Source organism: Urocampus carinirostris, chromosome 18 (assembly GCF_059441175.1).
Source record: "Urocampus carinirostris isolate Australia breed hairy pipefish chromosome 18, RoL_Ucar_1.0, whole genome shotgun sequence".
NCBI classification, from domain to species: domain Eukaryota; kingdom Metazoa; phylum Chordata; class Actinopteri; order Syngnathiformes; family Syngnathidae; genus Urocampus; species Urocampus carinirostris.
This window is the reverse complement of record NC_142366.1, coordinates 27967760-27991002: the sequence shown is the minus strand read 5'-3', so window position 1 is coordinate 27991002 and position 23243 is coordinate 27967760. Positions and strand designations below refer to the sequence as shown.

Below are 23243 nucleotides of genomic sequence, written 5' to 3'. Positions count from 1 at the left end.
AATATATTCAAAACAAATGAGTAATCAAATCTAATGTTAAAATGTAAAATACATTGATTATAATGGAAAATATATAAATATTTCCAATAAACTTCTTTGTTCTGGTGGCATATCATTTTTCTTATTTTAAGAATACTTTTTCCTCATATGTTGTCAATTTTTGTGTCTTCAAAATAGAGAAATATTTTGGGAAAAAATAAAGAGTATATAGTAGAACAAGAGAATAATACTAAAACATTTTTTAGATAATTTTATATATGGTTACTGTACATGACTTCAAAATGTATCAGCTTTTAAAAGAAAATAGAGAAATAAATGATGGAAAAAAGTTAAATATTCAATAAAATGTCCCTGTTCTGGTATCTTAAGAATATTATTTTCAAATTTTCTTCAGCTCCAAAATGCAAAACGTCCAGCTGAATTTAAAAAGAAAACAAAAAACGAGTAAAATAAGAAAATATATATACTAAAATTAAAAAAATAATCCTGATTTTTTTTTTGACAGATACCAAAAAAAAAGTCATCAAATTACATGGACAGTTTGTTAAAACTACTTTGCAGGATTAAAATTTCATTTTCAACTATAGTTACATATAAATGATTCCCCAATATATGAATTTTGCCATATTAATGTTTATATCTGTTGCGTGTCTCGGTGTTACAGGTAAAACTCTTTCCCCCCTACTTTTATTTCTCCCGTAAACGCAGCACGCATTTTGTTGAATTGGCTTGAACTTGCAGTCCCGTGAGCGCTAGTGATGCATTCAGGGACATTTAGGAAATATGATTTAATGTCTTCTTTTTCTACTTTGCTGTTCATCGTGGTTTAAAATCATGAACGATCACTGTAGTGAAATCTTGTGAGAATGTTTTACTTCGCCTTGAAAATCTGAATGTTTTCAAGTGGTTTGGTACCCCCACTCAAAACTTGGACACAAGAAGTCCCAAAAATTTGGGGAAATTTAGGAAGAGAACACTTGTATTTAAACATATGTTTAGTTCCTAATGTGCTCTTAAAGTGAAATAAAGCAGAGCATATATCATTTGCTTAATAAACTATACAATATGGTTTAAATGTAAGCAGAGTTTTTGAAGGACTACAAGCAACTACCTGACCTTAGTTTCCCCCTTCAAGGTCACATTGTTCATTTGTGATAAACACAATTTTGTAACTTTATTTAAATTGAGTTTTTTTGTATTTTATGAGCATGTTTAGTTTCTGTGGCCAGAGATTGTCGCGCCGAGGACCCCTCACTTGGTTCTCTACACACCCGACCCCTTTAGCCCTTCCCACAGGTGGTGGGCCCATGAGAAGAGGGACCCACGTCGTCCCTTTGGGCTGCGCCCTGCCGGAACCCTGAGCAAATGCCCGGCCACCAGGCGCTCGCCAGCATACCCCACCCCCAGGCCTGGCTCCAGAAAAATAATAAAGGGTCTTCTGACCTGCATTTTGTCTGGCCCCTCACCTAAAACTTGTTTTCCATGGGTGACCCTAACAGGGGCTTAAAGGCCCTGACAACATAGCTCCCAGGATCATTGGGACACACAAACTCCTCCACCAATGAATTTCCTCCGCAGGGTGTCTGGGTTCTCCCTTAGAGATAAGGTGAGAACCTCAGTCATCCGGGAGGGACTCTGTGTAGAGCCACTGCTCCTCCGCATTGAGAGAAGCCAGTTGAGGTGGCTCGGGCATCTGATAAGGATGCCTCCTGGATGCCTCCCTCGGGGGTTGTTCCGGGCATGTCCCACCGGCAGGATACCCAGGACACGCTGGAGAGACTATGTCTCTAGGCTGGCCTGGGAACGGCTCGGGATCCCGTCGGATGAGCTGGAGGAGGTGGCTGGGGATAGGGATGTCTGGGCTTCCCTTTTAAGGCTGCTGCCCCCGCAAACCGACCCCGGATAAGCGGAAGACAATGGATGGATGGATGGATGGCTTATTTAGTATCGTAGTAATCCAAAAGTAATGGAAAATAATCAAGTTCCATTACCGCGATATTATGTTATTCGGATTCCGTTACTGATTACATTTTTCAACAGGTGACTAGTAACTGTATCAGATTAAATGTTTAAAGTAACCTTCCCAACCCTGGTGACGGATACTAAGTACTGATACAAATGCTAATGATATATATATATATATATATATATATATATATATATATATATATATATATATATATATACTTTTTTAAAGGAAGGCTTATTCATTGTTTTTAGTGTAGCATATCAATGATATATCATACTGTTGTCATGATTACCGATTCAAGGCACCTGTGATTGCCCAATTGGCGCCAACAGCCCTGAGAGCTGATTGGCTGATGAACTCCTTTTAAACCCCCGGCTTTCAAGAGATCCCTGTCAGATCGTTGCGAACCGTTGTTCCCAGCTCTGCAAGCTCTCATGTTCAGACTGAACCTGTTTTTCTCTGCCTGATACCCGTTGCCAACCTGTTTCCGGACCTGACTCTGCCCTGTTCTGCCTTTCTGATATCCGACCTTGTCCGTCAACCATCGGATCGTGGAAGCAAGCCCTACACTCCCTCTTTATAAATAAAAACTGAGTAAACGAGCGCTATTGGGTCCTGTGTCTGTTTCTGGTCTGTGACAACTGTTTGAGCCACCAGAGTTGGGTCAATACTTGACATTTATCGATATTTCTTGCTTGATTTAAACAGGGATATAGTCTGTACCTTTCCGTTTCGGCAACACTAAGCTAAGACACATTCAGGGTATTTCTACTTTCACATTTTTTCCACACGTCTCCCTCCACTTACTCTGGCTTGGGAAAGGATAGCTTGAGCTTGAGCTTCTTGGGCCGACACCACCGGACCCTTCTCCCCGTCGCCTCCGAAGCGGAACTATTGCACACAAACATACACACAAAGCCCGTGAAGAGGTTCTTCAGTGCCTCAGTAATGGTCCCTTATTATCCGGTCGTACAGAAATAATTCGTGTTTAAGTGTTTAATGTATATGGAACTTACTGGCAGCATCAACATGGTACCGGGTGGGCCGGGCACGCCATCAGCGCCGGGCAAACCAGCCCGACCGGGAGGACCCTGAAATGGAAAACATTGATTCTATGTCTTAGATTGAGTTATGGAGATTCCTTTTTTTTCAATTTCAGTTTGCAAAGAAAATACTTCAATATCTGTAACTTGAAACTGGAGCAGTGGTGTAAAAACACGTCTGTTTGACAAAACAAAGACATTCTGAAGCTCAACAGTTCAATTTGACGCAAATAAAGCCATTTTTAGGTACTGTAGTCCGCAAACATACCATTTCTGAACAAAATACATTAACTGTTTTGTTTTGTTTTTGGTCCGTTTGTGTGTTGGACAACTTTTATCTCCTAATCAAAGTGACAGATAGTCTACGCATATGAGTTCCGACTTCCTGGTTCCCGGTCCGTTTCCTGACAGATGTCGGTTAATTTGTTTGTAAATTAGACGTTGCCTGTGATGTGAAGGAACGTGCAAACTCCAGATACAAGAACAAAATACATTGACTCTAAGTGCTTTGCCCTAAAATGAAAAACCCCCAAAGAAAATAATTGATTCTTTGTCTTAGATCAAGTTTTAGAGATACATTCATTTTAATTTCAGTTCGCAAAGAAAATATTTCAATATCTATACCTTGAAACAGGAGCATTGGTTTAAATCCACGTCTGTTTGACACAACCATTCGATTTGGACGTGACTAAGTCATTTTTTAGGTACTGTATTGTGCAAACACACCATTTCTGACCTCCGGGTCGCTTCACCGATTAAGTGATTAGTATGCAAACACTCAAAAATCCTGTACATGTAATGAACTTTATCAGATTCTGAGATCACAATTAACTTAAAACAACATTAAAGAACAAAATACATTGACTTTGGGTGCATTACAGTTAGCATTAGCGATGTGCAGTAGGTAGTCCTTTTTTGAGGTAATAATGCTGCATATACTATTAACTAAGTAGCTATATAACTTAAAATAGGTAGACATAATTACTAAGATACAAACATACATTCTTTTAATACATCTTAATACATGATTTTTTTCATGATAGACAAATTACTCTTAAAGAAAAAGCACATTTATTTCAATGAAAAGAAGAAAAAAAACTCACTCTGTCACCAGGATCTCCAGCTCCGCCAGGGGGTCCTTGAAGGCCTGAGGGACCAGGAAGACCCTTTTAAAAAACAACAGTAGGTCAGCAGAATAGAAAAAGCGCTTTAGGTGACAATTTACATCAAAATTATAAAGAAAAAACAATAACAAACCATTCACTGATTTGTCTTTTTAATTCCATATACCAATGTTTTTTAACCAGTGCTTAATTGTCGTAGTGTGCCGTGGATGTTATCCAATTTGTGTGCCTGTGTGGTCTAGCGGATTGAATTCTACCAGAGATGCCACGGCACGACTGGTAGGGTCCCGTGGGAAATTTTCAAAGATATGTGTCTTGCCTTACAAAAATGATGAAAAAGACTGTTTATACTCACAGCTGGTCCAGGGGGTCCTGATGGTCCTTCAATCAGCATGCCCTTTAAAAAAAATCACATAAAGAATGTGTTATGCAACCAACAATGGTATTAGAAAAACCTGACCAGGTGATAAGTTTATTCTGTTTTTAATATTGGACATTTGCAATCGAAATTGCATATGATGTTAATTCGTTATTTGGAATATTACACCTTATTTTTGCTCATTCGTGCCTATTAATTGTCTTCTTTTGTTATTTTGAACATTCTGCACTGTTTACATCAAGATAGATAGATAGACAGATAGACATATAGACAGATAGATAGATAGATAGAGATAGATAGATAGAGATAGATAGATAGAGTTAGAGATAGAGATAGATAGATAGAGCTAGAGATGGAGATAGATAGAGAGAAATAGAGATAGATAGGCAGAGATAGACATAGATAGATAGATAGATAGATAGATAGATAGATAGATAGACATATAAACAGATAGATAGATAGATAGATAGATAGATAGAGATAGATAGATAGATGGTACTAGAGATAGAGATTGATAGAGAGAAATAGAGATAGATAGATGGATAGATAGATAGATAGATGACACATAGATTGATAGATAGACAGATAGACATATAAACAGACAGACAGATAGATAGAGATAGATAGATGGAACTAGAGATAGAGATAGATAGAGAGAAATAGAGACAGATAGACAGAGATAGACAGAGATAGATAGATGGAACTAGAGATAGATAGAGAGAAATAGAGATAGATAGACAGAGATAGACAGAGATAGAGAGATAGATAGACAGAGATAGAGATAGATAAATAGATAGAAATTCACATTTCCATCAGTATCCTTGGGTTGGAAATAAAACAATAATAGAGGAAAAGGAATATAATACATAAATACCCAATGTAAAGTGTTGCTATAGTGTATTTCAATAGTGCTACGGAAAATACACACTGTAATTAAAATAGGGTAATATGCAAATGTGGGGGGTGGGGTTTAATGCGGGCTTTTACTCCCCCGGGTGGAGTTAGGCTCTTTTACTCCCCCGGGTGGAGTTCAAGAGCCTCATGGCATGAGGAATAAATTATCTCGTCAGTCCGTCCATAGAACAAGTCTGCCAACTATGTCAACTGTCAACAACAATGTCACTATCTGTCAATAATATTGCTGTTCTTTGATTCCAAATCCTTGAGAGTGGAGAGAAAGCTTTTAGAACAGATTCGGAGTTTTGCATCATGAGAGTTTCTTGTACAGTCCTCTCTTGTTCTCCTTGCAGGTTCAAAATTAATTTGTCTTCTCTCCTTATTTTGAGTGTCGACTAAACTATAAACTTATCACCAGGCAAACAGATTTTGTCCAATTCAAGCACATAGTGAGAAAATCTTTTCAGAAGAACGACTTATTTTTGAAATCCCCAATCAGCTTATTCGGGGTCTTACAGGTTCAATCACAGCCGGCTCGCCCTTCTCTCCCTTTTGGCCGAAAGCTCCTCCGGTTCCGGCAACCTGTGGTTGTAAAAACAGCGAAAAGGTGAAACATTCTGCTCTACCTGTCAGGACTGTATGTCCCGTGCAAATATGTGAAGGACCCAGAAAGAGTGTCTAAGAATAACATCGACTAGATAGGTAAGTGTTAGTCCTGGAGCATGAATGGACCTACTAAGTGTCTTTTAAGTGAAAGGTAGCCAATAGTGATCAACTACAGCAACAAATCATGTGAAGGAACATGCAAACCCCAGAGACAGACAAATAAACAGAAATGCACTCATTTATGCAAAGTATAATGTTGATTCTACAGAAGTAAATGGAACGAGATCAAGAGGAAGGCCGCGACTGACCCTACCCAACCCTGCTGATTTGGGGGTCACATATTATGAAGTGAAGCATTCCGTTATGACAAACCCAACAACAGGGTAGGGTAGGGTTACTTTAACTGGATTACTTTCAATTAGTTTTGGATTATTCCAATACCAAATATGCTAATAAAAGACAAAAGAAAATAAATATGAATAAAATGATGACTCACAACACGTGGTAAGCTTTCTCTCCTGGCTTTGATCTCTTTGATCTCTGGCAAAACTAAAAATCAATCCAAACAGCTTGCCAACATCATTTTTGCCGTTCCATGTATTCCATTACTCCCCAAGCCTGCACAAAATTGAGTCATTTTATTCATATTTAGTTTCTTTTGTCTTTTATTAGCATATTTGGTATTGGAGTCATCCAAAAGTCATTGAAAGTAATCAGGTTAAAGTAACCAAGTTTGTGCAGGCTTGGGGAGTAACGGAATACATAAAACGGCAAAAATGATGTTGGCAAGCTGTTTGGATTTATTTTCATTTTGTTCCCGTCGCATTTTATGTTCGTTTTGCCGGATGTCAAAGAGATCAAAGCCAGGAGAGAAAGCTTACCACGTGTTGTGAGTCATCATTTAATTCATATTTGGTTTCTTTTGTCTTTTATTAGCAAATTTGGTATTGGAGTCATCCAAAAGTCATTGAAAGTAATCCAGTTAAAGTAACCCTACCCAATTCTGCTGATTTGGGGGTCACATATTATGAAGTGAAGCATTCCGTTATGACAAACCCAACAATGAAATCACCAACAAACCATCAAGGGCTAGCACCACACGCGACATGCTCGTGATTGATAACCCATGCCAAATACACAAAAAAATACTGCCCACGGCCGTGCAACCATGCACGCGGCCCTCGGTCCACAAATACTTACGACACTGTGAAAAACGTCCGTCTCGGCAGCCACCCCGGGCCCCACGTCCTCCTCATAGGCGGGAGAAGGCTTAGAAAGGCCGGGGCCGTACTCATCGTAGGCCCCATAATCATACAACCTGTTGTCAACCTCTCCCAAGTCATACTCCTTGAGGTCATCATATTCCTTCAAGTCATAGTGTTGCGCACCCGTGTCCGCTTTTTCTGCCGTTTGCGGGACAACGGCGGCGGGCTCCGGCGCAATAGGAGGGGCTTGAGTGACATATTCACCGACAACATCCTCCGCCACAGCCTTTGGTTGTTGCAAGAGGCAAGAAGAAAGGAAGCAACGGCCAGCAGAGTGTTAGCTGAGAGAGTTGAGGTTCTTCAGAACCTATGTATCCTTATATATAATGTTATCCATAACGGTAACACCTTTAGTACTTGGAAAATAAAAAGGATATCAAATATGAGCTAACTATTGTGTTTCCCGGACTATAAAGCGCAAAAAAAAGCCCAAAACAAATTGTCCAGAAATATGAAAGTACGCCTTATGCCCTAGTGCGCCTCCTATACCACAGAATTTTATATATATATATATATATATATATATACCACAGCCATATCCCCCTAGTGGGAGGTGGCTAGAGTCATTTCTGACTCTTTTTGGGAGATTGATTTAGAGGAGGGGATTCCCAGCCCCCTCGCTCAACCCAACTGATGTGTTGGGAGTCATTAGGTGACCAAACCCCCCAATTCCAACCCCTAATGCTGAACGCCAAGCAGGGAGGCAACGGGTACCAATGTTTAAGTCTTGGGTATGACTCGGCCGAGGCTTGAACCACAACCTCCCAGTCTCGGGGCGGGCGCCATACCCCCAAGGCCACTGAGCTGGTTTAAATTGGAAATGTAGAAAGTATTTATCGGTGTGCTTTACTACACAAAGTATTACGGTATTTTTCCTTATTTGGGCACTGATAGAATAATCGATTAATCATTGCTGGCTCATAACCCGATCCAGTACATGCAAAGTAATTTAAACCCGGGTCGTGGTAGTAGTGAGGGCGATGACATTATCACACAATTTTTACTCATGGTGCCAGAAAGATTGATTTGCATTGTGCATTCTGATAGTTTAAACCAGAGGCGTCTATTTTTTTTCAGAAAGCAGGCCACATTTGGTAAGCTGAAAATGTGTGAGTGCTGACTATTCAGCCTGGCATTCTTTGAACAGTCTTTAATTGCTGTGGCGTTAAAACAGCTTCCAGTTGCTTCACCTTTTCACAGCGGTCGTTTCCAGTAAGATTTTTGTAGTCATTGCGTTTTGTCTGGCAGTGCCTCCTGATCATATATTCTTTGAAAACAGCCACAGTCTCTTGGCAAACTTGGCAGACACAGTTGTTTCGGATTTTAGTGAAAAATACTTCAATGTCCTCTTGTCCTGGAAGTGGCGGCCCTCACAGTCAACTTTCCTTTTTTGTCACGATGTCAGAAATGGGTGGTCTAAAATTCTCACAGAAAGCCAAGTGCAAGGTGGTCAAAGGGCTACTGCTTTCATCTGGTAAAATGGTGATACTTGTTTTTGTACACATTTCTTTTAAACTGCGGTCAATATTACTGGTGGGCCACATATCATTCATTTTATGAGAGAGGCTGCAGTAAAAAAAACTTTGGAAATGGGTGGTTCAAACAGTCTCTTCACCTGTGTGTCCCCAACAAAATACTATCCAAGCACGTTTACGTACTTATGCATATTAAACCAAGAGGTTGTTGACGCACAGGTGAAGAAGTATAGCGACTGTTATGCACTCTGCCAATCATTGTTTCTGGCGTGCATCCATCGATCCATTTCCTAAACCCGGAAACCAAACTAAGGGCCCAACCCAGCCATCTTCGGGCAGTGGGCAGGGGATACCCTGAACTGGTTGCCAGCCAGTCGCAGAGCATGTTTCTGGCACCGTGAGTAAAAATAGTTTGATAATGAGATAATTTCTAATGCCTTTTTGAATGCCATTGCAGTACTGTTGAACTAGTTGTAATTTGTTGACACCTTCACCGCCACGATGGAAGTAAGAGCTTGCTCTGTCCACTCCACGCATCGGCCCGGTATTGCAGTACCTCCGGGAACGGTGCATTCGCAATGATCGCGGCAAGGCTTTAGGGCTAGGACCTTAGCTTGGCCTTTTGGCTGAGAGTAAGTGTCCCGGCTCCTAGGCTTTGTAGCGTATTATGAACTGACCGATAACGGATAATGGATAATGAATAACGAAGATAGAACAATAACCCTTAAAAACCCCTTCACCGCCACGATCCGGGTTCGCTTCCCGTTGCAATGTATTATGATTTTAAACAGCGATATTTATCGACTGATTAAGATTAACCATTGAACTTTTATATACACCAATAAACAGGGGAACTTTTACTGTTCTCTTAATTCCATGCACCTTATAGTCCGGTGTGCCTTATCTTTGAAAAATATAAGACTATGGTGCGGAAAACACTGGTACGATATTTAATACGAAAGGTGTTATCGTTATAGCTCCAAATACAGTCAAATGTTTGGCAGGGAAAGTCAACCCAGACATTGTCGTCACATATCTTGTTTGTTTCAGTCATAAAATTGACAGAAGATAATCTAATCCTGGTGAATTTGTTTTAGTAATCTGAGGCCTAATTGGTTATTACTGAGCCCCAAAATATTGTGGAAATGTTTGGTTTGACTTGAACTTAAATATTATTCCAGCCTTTTTTGTTCTGTTTTATGCGGAGAGGATTAGAAACAGTAAAAAAGAAAATGAAGGAAAAAGATTGGCAGGATTCTAACTTAATTGTTGGATTTTTTTCTCTCATAATTATGACTAAATTTCTAATTAAAAAGTCACAATTCTCTGTATGTTTTTCTCTTAAAAAATAGGGAAATTGGCTTTTTTTAAGAAATCCCTATATTAAACTCAGAATTTTTCTCTTCAAAATAAGTCTCAGAGCCAGAACCAGCAGGCTCAAGGACAGCTTCTTCTATTAGACTTCCAAGGACTTTAAACTCTCTCCCTGTCCTTACCCCTTTTGTCAAATCAATGCAAAACTGCTCTATTTAGATTCCGGCTATAATTTGCACATTTTTTTTATTCTTCAACTTAAATATTCTTATATCTATACTTTTTCTTTTTTGTACTTGTTACAACTAGTTTTTGTATTATGACTTATGTATAGCATATTTGTTCTTGAGGGAGAGGAATAATTCCAGCTGTGCTGTATTTTGTGAATATAGAATATTAAATAAAGTTGTAACTCGAAGTTGAAGAATGTTCAAATTTAGAAAAATTGACAGTTCAGACTGTTAACACAATTTTTTTTAAAACGTCTGCGAAAAGTCAGATTTATAACGTTAAAGTAACTTTCCTGAGAAAAAGAAGTCAGTATTCTGACAAATTACCATAAATTGTGAAAACAAATTGATTTTTTTCAGAAATTCTTTTATCGGAAAATTCTCGATTTGTAGTAAACATTCTAATAATAAACAGTAATAAGATAAATAATAAAATAAAATAATAAATCTAATAGTAAACATTCTGATAATCTACAATTTGTCCTTTTATTTTCGGAGATTTTGAGAAAATAGCCGCTTCAAATTAGCTCTCTTATATCACAGTTCTCAGAAATGGTAAATGGTCTGCTTTTGAAGTCACTGAAGCACTTTATAATGTGCTTCACACTGACTCATTCACAGAAAATCCTGCCATTATTTTTCTTCTTAAGTGGCCCTTTTGCTTTTCCTCAGTATTATAACACACAGACTTGATGATATCGAAACAAAGAAAGGCCGGAAAAATATCAAATTGCCATTTTGCAAGCACACTCGAGTCAAGATTGTGGTCAAATTCACAAATATGGACAATACCCATAAACAACATTTGACACAATCCATTCATTCAAACTCTTAGATTTAACTCTGAGACCAAAATGGGATTACACAGGAGGTAAATGATAAATTTACTGCGTTGGAAAAAGCAGTTGGTAGCTGGCTTTGGGAAAACTTGATGTAGCTCAGAACAGAAGAAGCAAAACCAAAATTCAGCAAATAAAATCTGATTTGATCATTTCCATTGGATTCTATTCGCCCATAGCAGGGTTGGGTAGGGTTACTTTAACCTGATTACTTTCAATTACTTTTGGATGTCTCCAATACCAAATATGCTAATAAAAGACAAAAGAAACGAAATATGAATAAAACGACTCAATTTTGTGCAGGCTTGGGGAGTAACGGAATACATGGAACGGCAAAAATGATGTTGGCAAGCTGTTTGGATTTATTTTCATTTTGTTTCTGTCGCATTTGATGTTAGTTTTGCCGGAGATCAAAGAGATCAAAGCCAGGAGAGAAAGCTTACCACGTGTTGTGAGTCATCATTTTATTCATATTTAGTTTCTTTTGTCTTTTATTAGCATATTTGGTATTGGAGTCATCCAAAAGTCATTGAAAGTCATTTCATCAGCTACACCGCTTATTCTGAGTAGGGTCGCGGGGGTGCTGGAGCCCATCCCAGCAATCATCGGGCAGTGGGCAGGGCACACAGGGACACAGGGATAACTCGCTCGCTCATTCACACCTAGGGACAATTTGGACCGGCCAATCCACCTGAAATGCATGTCTTTGGAATGTGGGAGGAAGCCGGAGTGCCCGGAGGAAACCCACGCAAGCACGGGGAGAACATACAAACTCCGCACAGTAAGTCCGGTAGCTGGATTTGAACCCACGCAGGAGGTTCCCAAGACATGAACTGTGCCGCACATGCGCTAACCACTGCGCCGCCGTGCTACGTAATTAAGTAATTAAGTTAAAGTAACCCTACCCAATCCTGGCCCATAGTCAGGTAAATAGAGTTTCCAACAGAAGATCTTATAATCAGAATGAAAACTAAACTAAGCAAGTACACTGTGATCTTTACCTACCGGATAGCTTCTTGGGCAAATCCTTCCGAACAGACTTCCCTTAAAACTATTTGTCTAGGTTGAAATCGAATGAGAATGAAGATAAAAGTTACCTCACTGGGTCCAAGCGTGGCAAAGGGGGACTGAGTCAGAGAATCATCTACAGTTCCGTAGTCAAAGCCTGTATTGTAATCTCCTTCTACAATGTTTAGCTGAGGCATGTTGAAAAAGGGAAAGAAGAATAAAGCGAGGGTTAATAACACAAAGCTTTGACCCGGGGTGGGAGAGTTTGCGGGGGTTTGTTATTTACTAAAAGGGTATCGTCCCAAGTTGACTACAGACTCCTCTACTACTACGCGTTAGAAGTTAGGGAGCTCGAAGGCGACCATCACAGATTTTCTTATGAAAATCTTGATGGGATTTGTTTTTTTTCTCATCGCAATAGTTTACCCTAAAACTGCTTCGGGGTCGTGCCGGCGCTGTGGCCTGGTAGCCCGGCATCTGTCGCTTCTTCTTAGGGGCAAACTTTTTAGCCGGCCATTTTTTGGCAGCCAAGAGCTTTAAGGGCTTGGCTTTAGTTTTACTGAGGGGCTTTCGGGTCTTCTTCTTTTTCACGGAGACACTACGTTTGGTTCTCTGGAAGAGGGGGCGGCGACAAAACAAACAGGAAGACAAACGTTCAAGAGTGGGGATGATTCAAAGGTACGATCTGTGAATGCCGTGGAAATATCATAAGCCCAATGTCAATGCTAAGTGGCAATCGCAGACTGTGCCTTTAATGGAAAACAGAAGCCACGTTGAGAAAATTTGGATGATTTTGGGACGGATGCACATTTAAATGAATATTTCTAGAGTATCAAATAATAGTTCAAAAGACATGCCAAAATGCAAAGACGGGATTCAGCCCGGGAAGGCTGAAATCTCGTGAAAGAGACAAAGACGTACAAAACAGCAAGTTTACATGCATATGAACATCACAGCTTCAATTGATTAATAATCGATTAATTGATTACAAAACCTTTACTCATTGTATTTATTTGACTAGGATGGTTTGTGGATCCATCTTTATAAAAATTTGAAAAAAGATTTAAGTGCATATTCAAATGAGATCCAATAGACATAATCTTTCCTTTTGACTGATCCTGAATGTTTAATTTGGTAATATATTATTGTCCCACAATTTTTGCAAATGATATGTTCAAAGATTGCCTGCTAAGTATAATTTGTAAAAAGAAAACAAAAGAAAAAAAAAAGTTTTGGGCAGTCAGTCCGTCTGCGAACCTCAGTGTATGCTAGGCAAGCCTTTTGCTCCCGTCTGTCTCCGGCTACGAACCGTTTCTGATCTGGACCACGTTTTTGCTCTCCTGCTCTGGCTATCGACCTGTTTCACCTGGTAAAATAGTGATATTTTTTTGTACACATTTCTTTTATACTGTGGTCGATATTGCTGGTGGGCCACATATCATTAATTTTATGACAGAGGCTGCAGTAAAAAATACTGATCACAGGCCATAACTGGCCCACAGGACAGCCTTTGGACATGGCTGGTTTGAACAGTCTCTTCACCTGTGTGTCCCCAACAAAACTATCCAAGCACGTTTACGTATATATATATATATATATATATATATATATATATATATATATATATATATATATATATACATATATATTGAAGAAAATAAGTATTTGAACACCCTGCTATTTTGCTATTCTTCCCACTTCGAATGCATGGAGGGGTCTGAAATTTTGATCGTAGGTGCATGTTCAGTGTGAAAGAGATAAACTAAAAAGAAAAATCCAGAAATCACAATGCATGATTTTTTTAAAAATTAAGGGCTTGGCGTTGGCTTTCTAAGGGGGAGAAATAGCAAAACTGCAGGGAGTTCCAATACTTAAATACTTTCAAATACTGTATGTATATACTGTATATACACACACACAATTACATGAAAACAATTCCATGCAAGTTAAATGATTTACTAATTCCTTCCATAAACCCTGCACAATATTGCAAAAAATTATTCCGTTATGACGCAATTCTCACACTTCCATTATTTTAATAGGTTAACAAACACCTTTCCATGAAAACAGCAAAGGCAAAATCGTAGTCATTTCTTTGGGATCAATCTCAAATTCATCAAAAGTAGTTAACTGAATATTCACGTGCATGTAAACACAATATTGAGAAACGGATACCACAGAAGAAGAAATGGTGAGCATACAGACAGCACATTGCTTTTCCTCTTTCCATTTACCTGCGGCTCGGTATATTCATCATCAGTGGGAACGATGTCAGATCCTCCTTCGGCATAATCATAGAACTGAGAATATTCTAAATCATCAGTAGTGTACTACCGATATTGATGGATGGAGAAAACAGGGAGAAAGGGAGGGAATGAACGGGTTAACATCAATGAGCAACAGGGTGAGACGATGTTGCATCGAATGCAAACACCACAAGCGTAATACAAACCAAATAATTTCATTATTTGTGTTATTGAAAATGAATACAATTGTTTTTCATTTCGGATGACAATGAATGCATCCATACTATGTGTAACGCAAGAATATAGTTAGTTAGCAGTTACAGTGGAACCTCGGTTTTCGAACGCCTCTCAGTTCGAACAAATCGAAATCGAATTTGGAGAAATTCTTGCTCCGCTGTTCGTTCAAAAAATCGGAGTTCGAACGCCGGTAATGCGTGAGATCGTACGCTAGGGTGCGATGCTGAGCGGCGTACGGGTGTTTTAGCCCCTTATTATGCCTCCGAAGAAAGTCAGTGCAAGCAGCAAAGTTGCTACAGGTGAAAAAGGAAAAGTAGTGCGTACGACTATCGCATTTAAGAAAGAAATAATAGCAAAATGTGAAGGAGGTGTGCGAGTGTCTGATCTTGTTAGGGAATACAGCACGGCTAAATCTACGATCAGTACGATACTAAAGGATAAGGAGGCTAGGAAATCTAGTGATGTGGCTAAGGGAGTGAGTGCTATAAGCAAGCAACGGCCGCAAGTTTTGGAAGACGTTGAAAAACTTTTGATGATTTTCCTCTCCCCGACGTCCACCTAAGCCTTCTGCTGACCACCAAAAAGGTAAAAAATCCTATTCATAATTCTTTTCTTTATCCTTTTTTTTATTTTCACACGTTCATGTTAGCGTAACCTTTCGTACGGAAGATTACGATAACGCGAACGTACGATTAGCCTGGGTTAGCTTTACGTTTACGTTAAACATTCAAGGTAAACATTCAGGGTGTTGGAACGGAGCCCAACATTCAGGGTGTTGGGACGTAGCCCCCTTCCAATGAACGCTTCACCACTTGTTGTGGAGACCCGGGTGCTAAATGACTTGTAAACAACCTGATTTTTTTATTTTTACACGTTTATGTTAGCGTAATCTTTCGTACGGAAGATTACGATAACGCAAACGTACGATTAGCCTGGGTTAGCTTTACGATAAACATTCAAGGTAAACATTCAGGGTGTTGGAACGGATTAAAACGATTTACATTATTTTTAATGGGAAAAATGATTTCGGTGATCGAACAAATCGGTTTTCGAACAGGGTTCTGGAACGGATTATGGTCGAGAACCCAGGTTCCACTGTATATGATAATAAGTGGATAAGATAGCGTTTTGAACGTGGGCAGCAGATGAGAGGAAACAAGCCCTGCCTGTATTAACCTCCAAACATGCTAACAGATGGGACATTTAAGAGCTCATAAACTGGAGGAAAAAGGGAAACTTCAAAGTCCTATATATGCCAGATGCATTTTTCCTCGACATGTAATGGAACTTTCGCAAAGACACGTAATAACTTGCTCAGGGGCACCAAAGGTTGACAAAATGAAAGATGAGTGAAAAGGAAGTTGGATGATCCTTGCTGAGGAAGTATCACAGAAGGTTTGAATTCACCTACTCAATGACTATTGCTTGGTCAATTCCTACATAAATTAAATTACAAAGAGAAAAGTAAGGTCAAAAAATATTTTTAAGCAGGATTTTCTAGTAAAATAAAAAATGATGATACTTAAAACTAGCAAAATTACCCAACAATAGAAAATCAATTTAATTTGAAATTTTAAATAATGGCAGATTGACAAATAATTTTGTCCAGTTTGGCAGATTTCCCTGTTTTACTTAAAATAAGATAATACAAATATGTATTTAATAAATTCTTAAAAATAGATTTAAAAATATTAAAAAAACAAAAATTATAATACAATAATAAATTACAATATTTTAAACATTATTTTCTAGTAAAATAAGTGATTATTATACATTAAATTATATGCATTTTGAGTTATACATTATGGCAAATTGAGAAATACTCTTATTCACTTGAATACTTTTTATTTTATCCTATTTCACTTAAAACAGAATAATAAAACACATTGAATTACTACATTGCTAAAAACAAAACATATTTTAAATTAAAAAGCGGAAAACTTCAATAATAAATATAAATATTTGGACATTGACAATTCCTCTCAGCTTCTAAAAATTCTAAACGAAAACATTTACTGATTATCACTGCAACAAATACAGATAAAACTATTCTTGATTCTACTTTATTTCCTGTCTTCATTGTTTTGCCAAATTGATGTTTTTTTCTCCGAACAATAGAATTATATAAAATGTTGTCTTCTCAAATTATTCATAATCTCAAAAAACCGAATCAAAACTATTTGTCATGATCACTGATGTGAATCACCTGTACCCGCTCCTTTTGCCTCGGACTCTGATTGGCTCCCTGTCCCTATTTAAACCCACTCTGTTCTGTCACCTGTTGTCAGTCCATCTGCAAACCTCAGTTTACTCTAGGCAAGCTTTTTTCGACCCTGACTCCCACCTGTTTTGGCTACTGTCTGATTCCTGACTTCGACCCATTTTTTTTATCCTGACCACATCTACTCTCCTCTCCTGGCTTTCGAACCGTTTTAACCGTTCCCGACACCGCCATCGCTCGCAACGGAAGTCCCACTACCGCGTTCAGAACGACCTTTCCCTTTCTTCTAATAAAACTTGTGAGAACTGTCACGCAAGTGGATCCTGTCCACGTCTACTCTCCTCTCCTGGCGTTTTTTCTGTTCCCGACACCGCCATCGCTCGCCACGGAAGTCCAACTTCTGCGTCACGCAAGTGGGTCCTGTCTCCGTTCTGGTCTTAGTATTATGATTATCAATATAATAACACCCATACACAACCACAGTATTTCATTTAGCGTAATTTTACAGCATTCACAGCAGCAAAAATCATGTAACTGGACAAAATAGTTGAATACAAAAATTAAATTTAAAAAAATAACTCACGCCCTTCACATTATTGAATAAAAACCTGCAGATAAGGAAGAAAATACATATTCCACACCCAGGGTTGGGTAGGGTGACTTTAACTGGATTACTTTCAATTACTTTTGGATTACGCCAATACCAAATATGCTAATAAAAGACAAAAGAAACTAAATATGAATAAAATGACTAAATTTTGTGCAGGCTTGGAGAGTAACGGAATACATGGAATGGCAAAAATGATGTTGGCAAGCTGTTTGGATTTATTTTCATTTTGTTTCTGTGGCATTTGATGTTAAGTTTGCCGGAGATCAAAGCCAGGAGAGAAAGCTTACCACGTGTTGTGAGTCATCATTTGATTCATATTTACTTTCTTTTGTCTTTTATTAGCATATTTGGTATTGGAGTCATCCAAAAGTCATTGAAAGTAATCCAGTTAAAGTAACCCTACCCAACCCTGTCCACACCTGACCAAAAATGCTTTCAGCCAAATCCCAATGGCGTAACCATGCACAATGTCTTAATTGGAATAAAATCGTTCCTAAAAAAAGCTCTTAATGAAGCATTTTGCAGAATTCCCTCCACCCTCCCCGGTTGGCCGACTGACCTCTTCCTGAGGCTGCTGGGCCTGCAGGGATTCGCCATGGGGGGTGTCACAATCCGGGCTGTAATGTTCACAGTAGTCGTACGCTGCTTTGGAATCAGCAACGATGAGGAGTTGTTGGATGTCGCCCTGTGCAAAGAAGGAAAAAAAACATGGTCAGGATTTATCATTCAAATTACGGAATCACACAGACGAGACATGATGACATTTCAAGTATAAATAACAAAGGAATAGGCAATCTTTAATCCCCTTGCCAATAGATTCCTACTCTTGAAGATATGTTGGAAAATTGCAGGTGACATCTGTCCGGATCTTTACACTTATGGAGTTTGGCAGCGTAAACAGAAGGGCTTGTTGTATAAAACACACATCTCCACTCATAATACACAGGGAGGAATTTCAGACTGGAGCAGATTATTATTATTAACAATGAAGGAATTACACAAGAGACAATAAAAAGATATGGTGCTCCTTTCACGACAAATCAGTTGTAGCATATGTTTTTCTGAAAGTTATTTTGTTTTTATACTTGGAATGCTAGTAAAAAATATAATCAAAATAAACCATTAATAAAAAAGTGTTGAATATAGTTTTTTTTCTATTTGCTGGAGTAATAACCATGTAATCTGTGAACAGTTTATAAAGCCAGTTTCTATTATTGTGGAATGATTTAAAATACATAACTTTAAATCAATTTCTATGACTCAGACAGTGACATGGAGTCAGGGGAGGCAGGTGAGGGTCCGCTTCACCTGTTGTCATTATTATTTATTCAGTTATTCAGTGTTAAAGTTCTTTCCAAATTAAATTCACATTTTTTTGTTTTTTTTTACAGTGAGAATGTAACGCATATCTGTGCTAAGCGTCTGCGGATGCAGAGTGTGGCATGCAATTCTCTTGGCTCATGGCAGAGGGAGACACTGAGAATAGGGAATCTGATTTTGTCACGGTTGCCATGGCACCCAATTGGCCCCGCCCTTGTGTCATGTTTGCTATGGCGCCCAATTGGCCGCGCCTGTGTGGCGCCAGCTGCAGCTTGTTGACAGATTGGCTCCCTCTCTGTATTTAAACTCTGTCCTGTCAGTCCCCTTTTGTCGATCCGTCTGCAAATCTCCGCTTTTACACAGCAGGCCCTTTTTCGCACGCCCTGTTTTTTGCTCCTGTTTGTCTCCCGTTATGATCTGTTTAGATCTCGACCACGTATGCTCTCCCGTCCCGAATTACGACCTGTTTTGATCATGACCACGTCTGTTCTCCCGTCCCGATTAACGTTCCGTTTTTTTATCTCGACCTTGTCTCTCCTGGCTTTCGACTTGTTTCCAATCCCGATCACGTTTTTTGCTCTTCTATGCCGGCTACTGACACCGCCATCGCTCGCCACGGAAGTTCCACTTCCGCGTTCAGAGCGACCTGCTCCCCGCGACCAGCGATCACCGGATCGTGTGTGCACTCCTTTCCCTTCTTCCCAATAAAACTGTGAGAAACGTTACGCGAGTGGGTCCTGTTTCCGTTCCTGACAGATTCAGCACACTTCAGCCCCAAACAATAGAATTAGGTATAGTATTTGGAAGCTAACAGGAAGTCAAGCCATATGATGTATTTTTCTAGCTGAATGGGCTTATTTTTTCAAAATCGAGGATGATGTATTTTTGGGTCTTTTTATTCACAAGGAGCAGCTCATGGACTTAATTTATTGGTGAAGGTAAGACAAAAAATACTATTTTTTTGCTGATCAAATGAAAAAAAAACTTTTTTTGATGGCTGCTGTTTACATGTTTGAAAATAAAGCACATTTGACATAAAAGACTAAAACTTATTATGAGTCAACCAATTTCAACAAACTCATATTAAACCAGCTGACTACCCTGCACAGACACTTAGATATTGTCTTATCAGCCCTTACAGCCAATTAACTTCCTTCTACCAATCCGAAAACCATGAGCCTAGGATTTACTAACCCAGAAGCCCAGGTCTAAAACTGAAAAAACCAACATCCATCATCACAATGTTTAAAAATAAAGATAGATTGAAATAAAACTAACCAGTGTTTTGTCACTAGTCTATTGCACCATGGTCATCCTGGATCTCAAGGTTTCTCATTTCCCTCGTGTTAAGGTTTTGAGTTTTCCCTTTCCTGCATGTTGGTTTAAGATCAGGGGGTGGTGTAATTGTAACCTGTGCAGTCCTTTGAGATATTTTGTGATTAAGGACTGTACAAATAAATGTGACTTGACTTGCATGACCCCTTTAATTGACTACACCAAATTAGTGCATAAATCAATTGATAGATCATGTAAATGTAGTGTTATGATTCGTATTATGGATAAGGCACCTGAGCCTGCTACTTTGGCGCCAACTGCGTCAGACGCTGATTGGCTCCTTGTCATTTTTTAGACCCTAATCTTCCTGTCACCTGTTGTCAGTCTGTCTGCGAACCTCAGCTTACGCTAGGCAAGTCTTTCGACCCTGACTCTCTCCTGTCCTGGTTCCCATCTGTTTCCCGGCTCCCACCCTTTTTCTGATCTCGACCACGATTTTTGCTCCCCCGTCCCGGCTACTGACCTGTTCTTTCCGTTCTCGACACCGCCTTGGCTGACCATGGAAATACCACTTCCGCGTTTAAGCAACCTGCTCCCCGCGACCAGCGATCTACGGATCGTGTGTATTATCCTGTCCCTTTTTCCCAATAAGACTAAGAGAAACGCACGCAAGTGGGTCCTGTCTCCGTTCTGGTCCTGACAGCAGTATTCATACAAAATAGACCTTTACTAGAGAACCAGGCGATTGGCATTCAAATACAAGAGGAAAGAAGCAGGCTGGAACTCGTCAGGTAAATGTGAGCATGTATTCTCCACACCCCCCACTCCTTGCATAAAAAATGTGATCTATGGATCCCGAACATGTAGCTTCATATAAACATCCATTTGCTGAGACTTGCCGAGCCCCTTGAAAATCTCTTTGTTCAATCATCCATCAACGTCTCTCCCTGTTTCAGCTCAACGCTGGAGATTCCTCCCTGGGAGCAGCTGATGGGTGTAATACTATTTTTAAAAGGATTTTATCTCTAAGCTCAGTTGCCGATGTTTAAGGTATAACCAGGGTTGGGTAGACTTACTTTAACTGGATCACTTTCAATTACTTTTGGATGACTCCAATACCAAATATGCTAATAAAAGACAAAATAAACTAAATTTGAATAAAATGATAACTCACAACACGTGGTAAGCTTTCTCTCCTGGCTTTGATCTCTTAGATCTCCTGCAATACTAACATAAAATGCGACAGAAACTAAATGAAAATAAATCCAAACAGCTTGCTAACATCATTTTTGCCGTTCCATGTGTTCCGTTACTCCCCAAGCCTGCACAAAATTTAGTAATTTTCTCCCACCTGTCCCGTTTTTGCTCTAGTCTGTCTCCAGCTACGACCCGTTTTGATTCTGACCACATCTGCTCTCCCGTCCCGGCTTACGACCTCTTTTTGTCCTCCGACTACGTCAACTCTCCTGTTCTGGCTTATGACTCGTTTCCGACCCCGACCACGCCTTGCTACCATCCTGTTTTTTTGTCCCTGACACCGCCATTGCTCGCCACGGAAGATCCACTTCCGTGTTCAGATCAGCATCTGAGTACGAGAGCGACTTGCTTCCCGCGTCAAGCGAACGCCGGATCGTGGGCACAGCCCTTCAATAAAACTTGAGAAACGTAACACAGCTGGGTCCTGTTTCCGTTCTGGTCCTGGCAGTCTAACCCACCCCTTCGCTGATTTATTCCTTTCCTGTTACGTTGCACTGTAAAAAAAATCCATGGTGACTGAACCTGGGCTCAAACTCATCACAAATTGCCATAATGACTGATTAGTTACACATGTGCCCGCCCGTTTAGTGAGAGCCGCTGCGGGCTTTCTGATTGGTTTTACCGTTCTACTTAAGCTCAGTCTTTTTACTCGCCTGTTGTCAGTCCGTCAGCGAACCTGTTTCTACAAGGCAAGAATTTTGACTCTGACTCCCGTCCGTCCCACTTTTTGCTACCGTTTTCCACCCGTCTGTTCCTGATTTACCCGTTTGTCTCCGGCTACGACTTTTTTTTTGACCCCGACCACGTTTTGCTCTCCGTCCCGGCTTCTGACCCGTTTTTTGATCCAGACCACGTCTTGCTCTCCTGTCCCGGCTATCGACCTGTTTCTTCCGTCTTCGACACCACGATCTCCGGAATATCCACTTCCGCATTTGGAACACGTTCCGATCCTGTGAGCGGATTGCTTCCCGCGTCCAGCGAGCAGCGGATGGCGGGCGACGCCTTTCCTCTTTATCTCAATAAACTTGTGAGAAACGTTACGCGATTGGGTCTACCCGTCGTGCTGGTCGTGACACAAATAGCTGCTGTTCAATTCATAAATGGACTTGTATACATTCCGTAAGTAGACTTAATAGCTAAGAAATGACTGAACTATAGCAAAAAAAGAGCCTAACAGTCTCTTGCTATGCGTGTGTGTTTGTGGAAACTGGACAGGAAAGGATAGATCAAGCTTTTCCCAGACTCAAGCTGACATGTATTACCTCATGTGTCACCCTAAGACCAACAGTGAATGCTTGAACCCGGCCTAGAGTCACTTCCAATTAGTGCACATCTGCGAACTAGCCGCACACAAATACGGCGACGCCGTCTGCAAAGCTCAGACAAAATCATTCAAATGAACTTTCTTAAGCAGATGTACCGTAAATTCCGGACTATAAGCCGCTACTTTTTTCCCTAACTTTCAACCCTGCGGCTTATTCAGTGATGCGGCCAATTTATGTCATTTTTCTAACGGCCGCTAGCGGCGCTCGAGTGTTGCTACCATTAACTGCCCTGTCAAAGCTATATTACTATTATTAAAGCCTTGAAAACTCTCTCGGTGTAACCCATGTATAATATGTATTTGCAACTGTATATTTTTGTAATGTATTTATTTGTATTTATTTTAGACAATTCTGATATGTTTTGCAGGGATGAACGAAAAATGAGGGGCGGAACAAACGCGGGGACCGCTAAAGGTGAGGGACAGAAAAGAAGAGGGGGTAAAAAGTTGGTTAAAAAAAAAGGAGTTGCGTGAGTCAATGTGTTCATCTGATATATTTTTCCCACCCTTACCTTTGGAAATATACTTTTTTTTCCTTGGATTACTTACAACGGGACCCGGACTCTGCAGGTCTGCATCAAACCTTAAGTACGGGTATCATTTT

At 39.8% G+C, this 23243-nt stretch overlaps 1 protein-coding gene across 7 annotated transcripts in view; it reads right to left on the bottom strand.

Annotated features, from left to right (window-relative positions):
- Nucleotides 1-23243, bottom strand: part of col11a1a (collagen, type XI, alpha 1a) — a 147197-nt gene that overhangs the window by 79389 nt on the left and 44565 nt on the right. For 5 of the 7 annotated variants that reach the window (XM_088322062.1, XM_088322067.1, XM_088322066.1 and 2 more), the window contains exons 5-13: nucleotides 18023-18148; nucleotides 14384-14479; nucleotides 12239-12337; nucleotides 7219-7509; nucleotides 5929-5994; nucleotides 4492-4533; nucleotides 4116-4178; nucleotides 2986-3060; nucleotides 2777-2860 (exon numbers count right to left, since the gene is read on the bottom strand). In XM_088322062.1, coding sequence (XP_088178188.1) covers nucleotides 2777-2860; nucleotides 2986-3060; nucleotides 4116-4178; nucleotides 4492-4533; nucleotides 5929-5994; nucleotides 7219-7509; nucleotides 12239-12337; nucleotides 14384-14479; nucleotides 18023-18148 — 942 coding nt within the window. Of the gene's footprint in view, nucleotides 1-2776; nucleotides 2861-2985; nucleotides 3061-4115; nucleotides 4179-4491; nucleotides 4534-5928; nucleotides 5995-7218; nucleotides 7510-12238; nucleotides 12338-12575; nucleotides 12762-14383; nucleotides 14480-18022; nucleotides 18149-23243 lie in introns of all 7 variants that reach the window. The other 2 variants (XM_088322068.1, XM_088322063.1) reach the window with 2 other exon arrangements.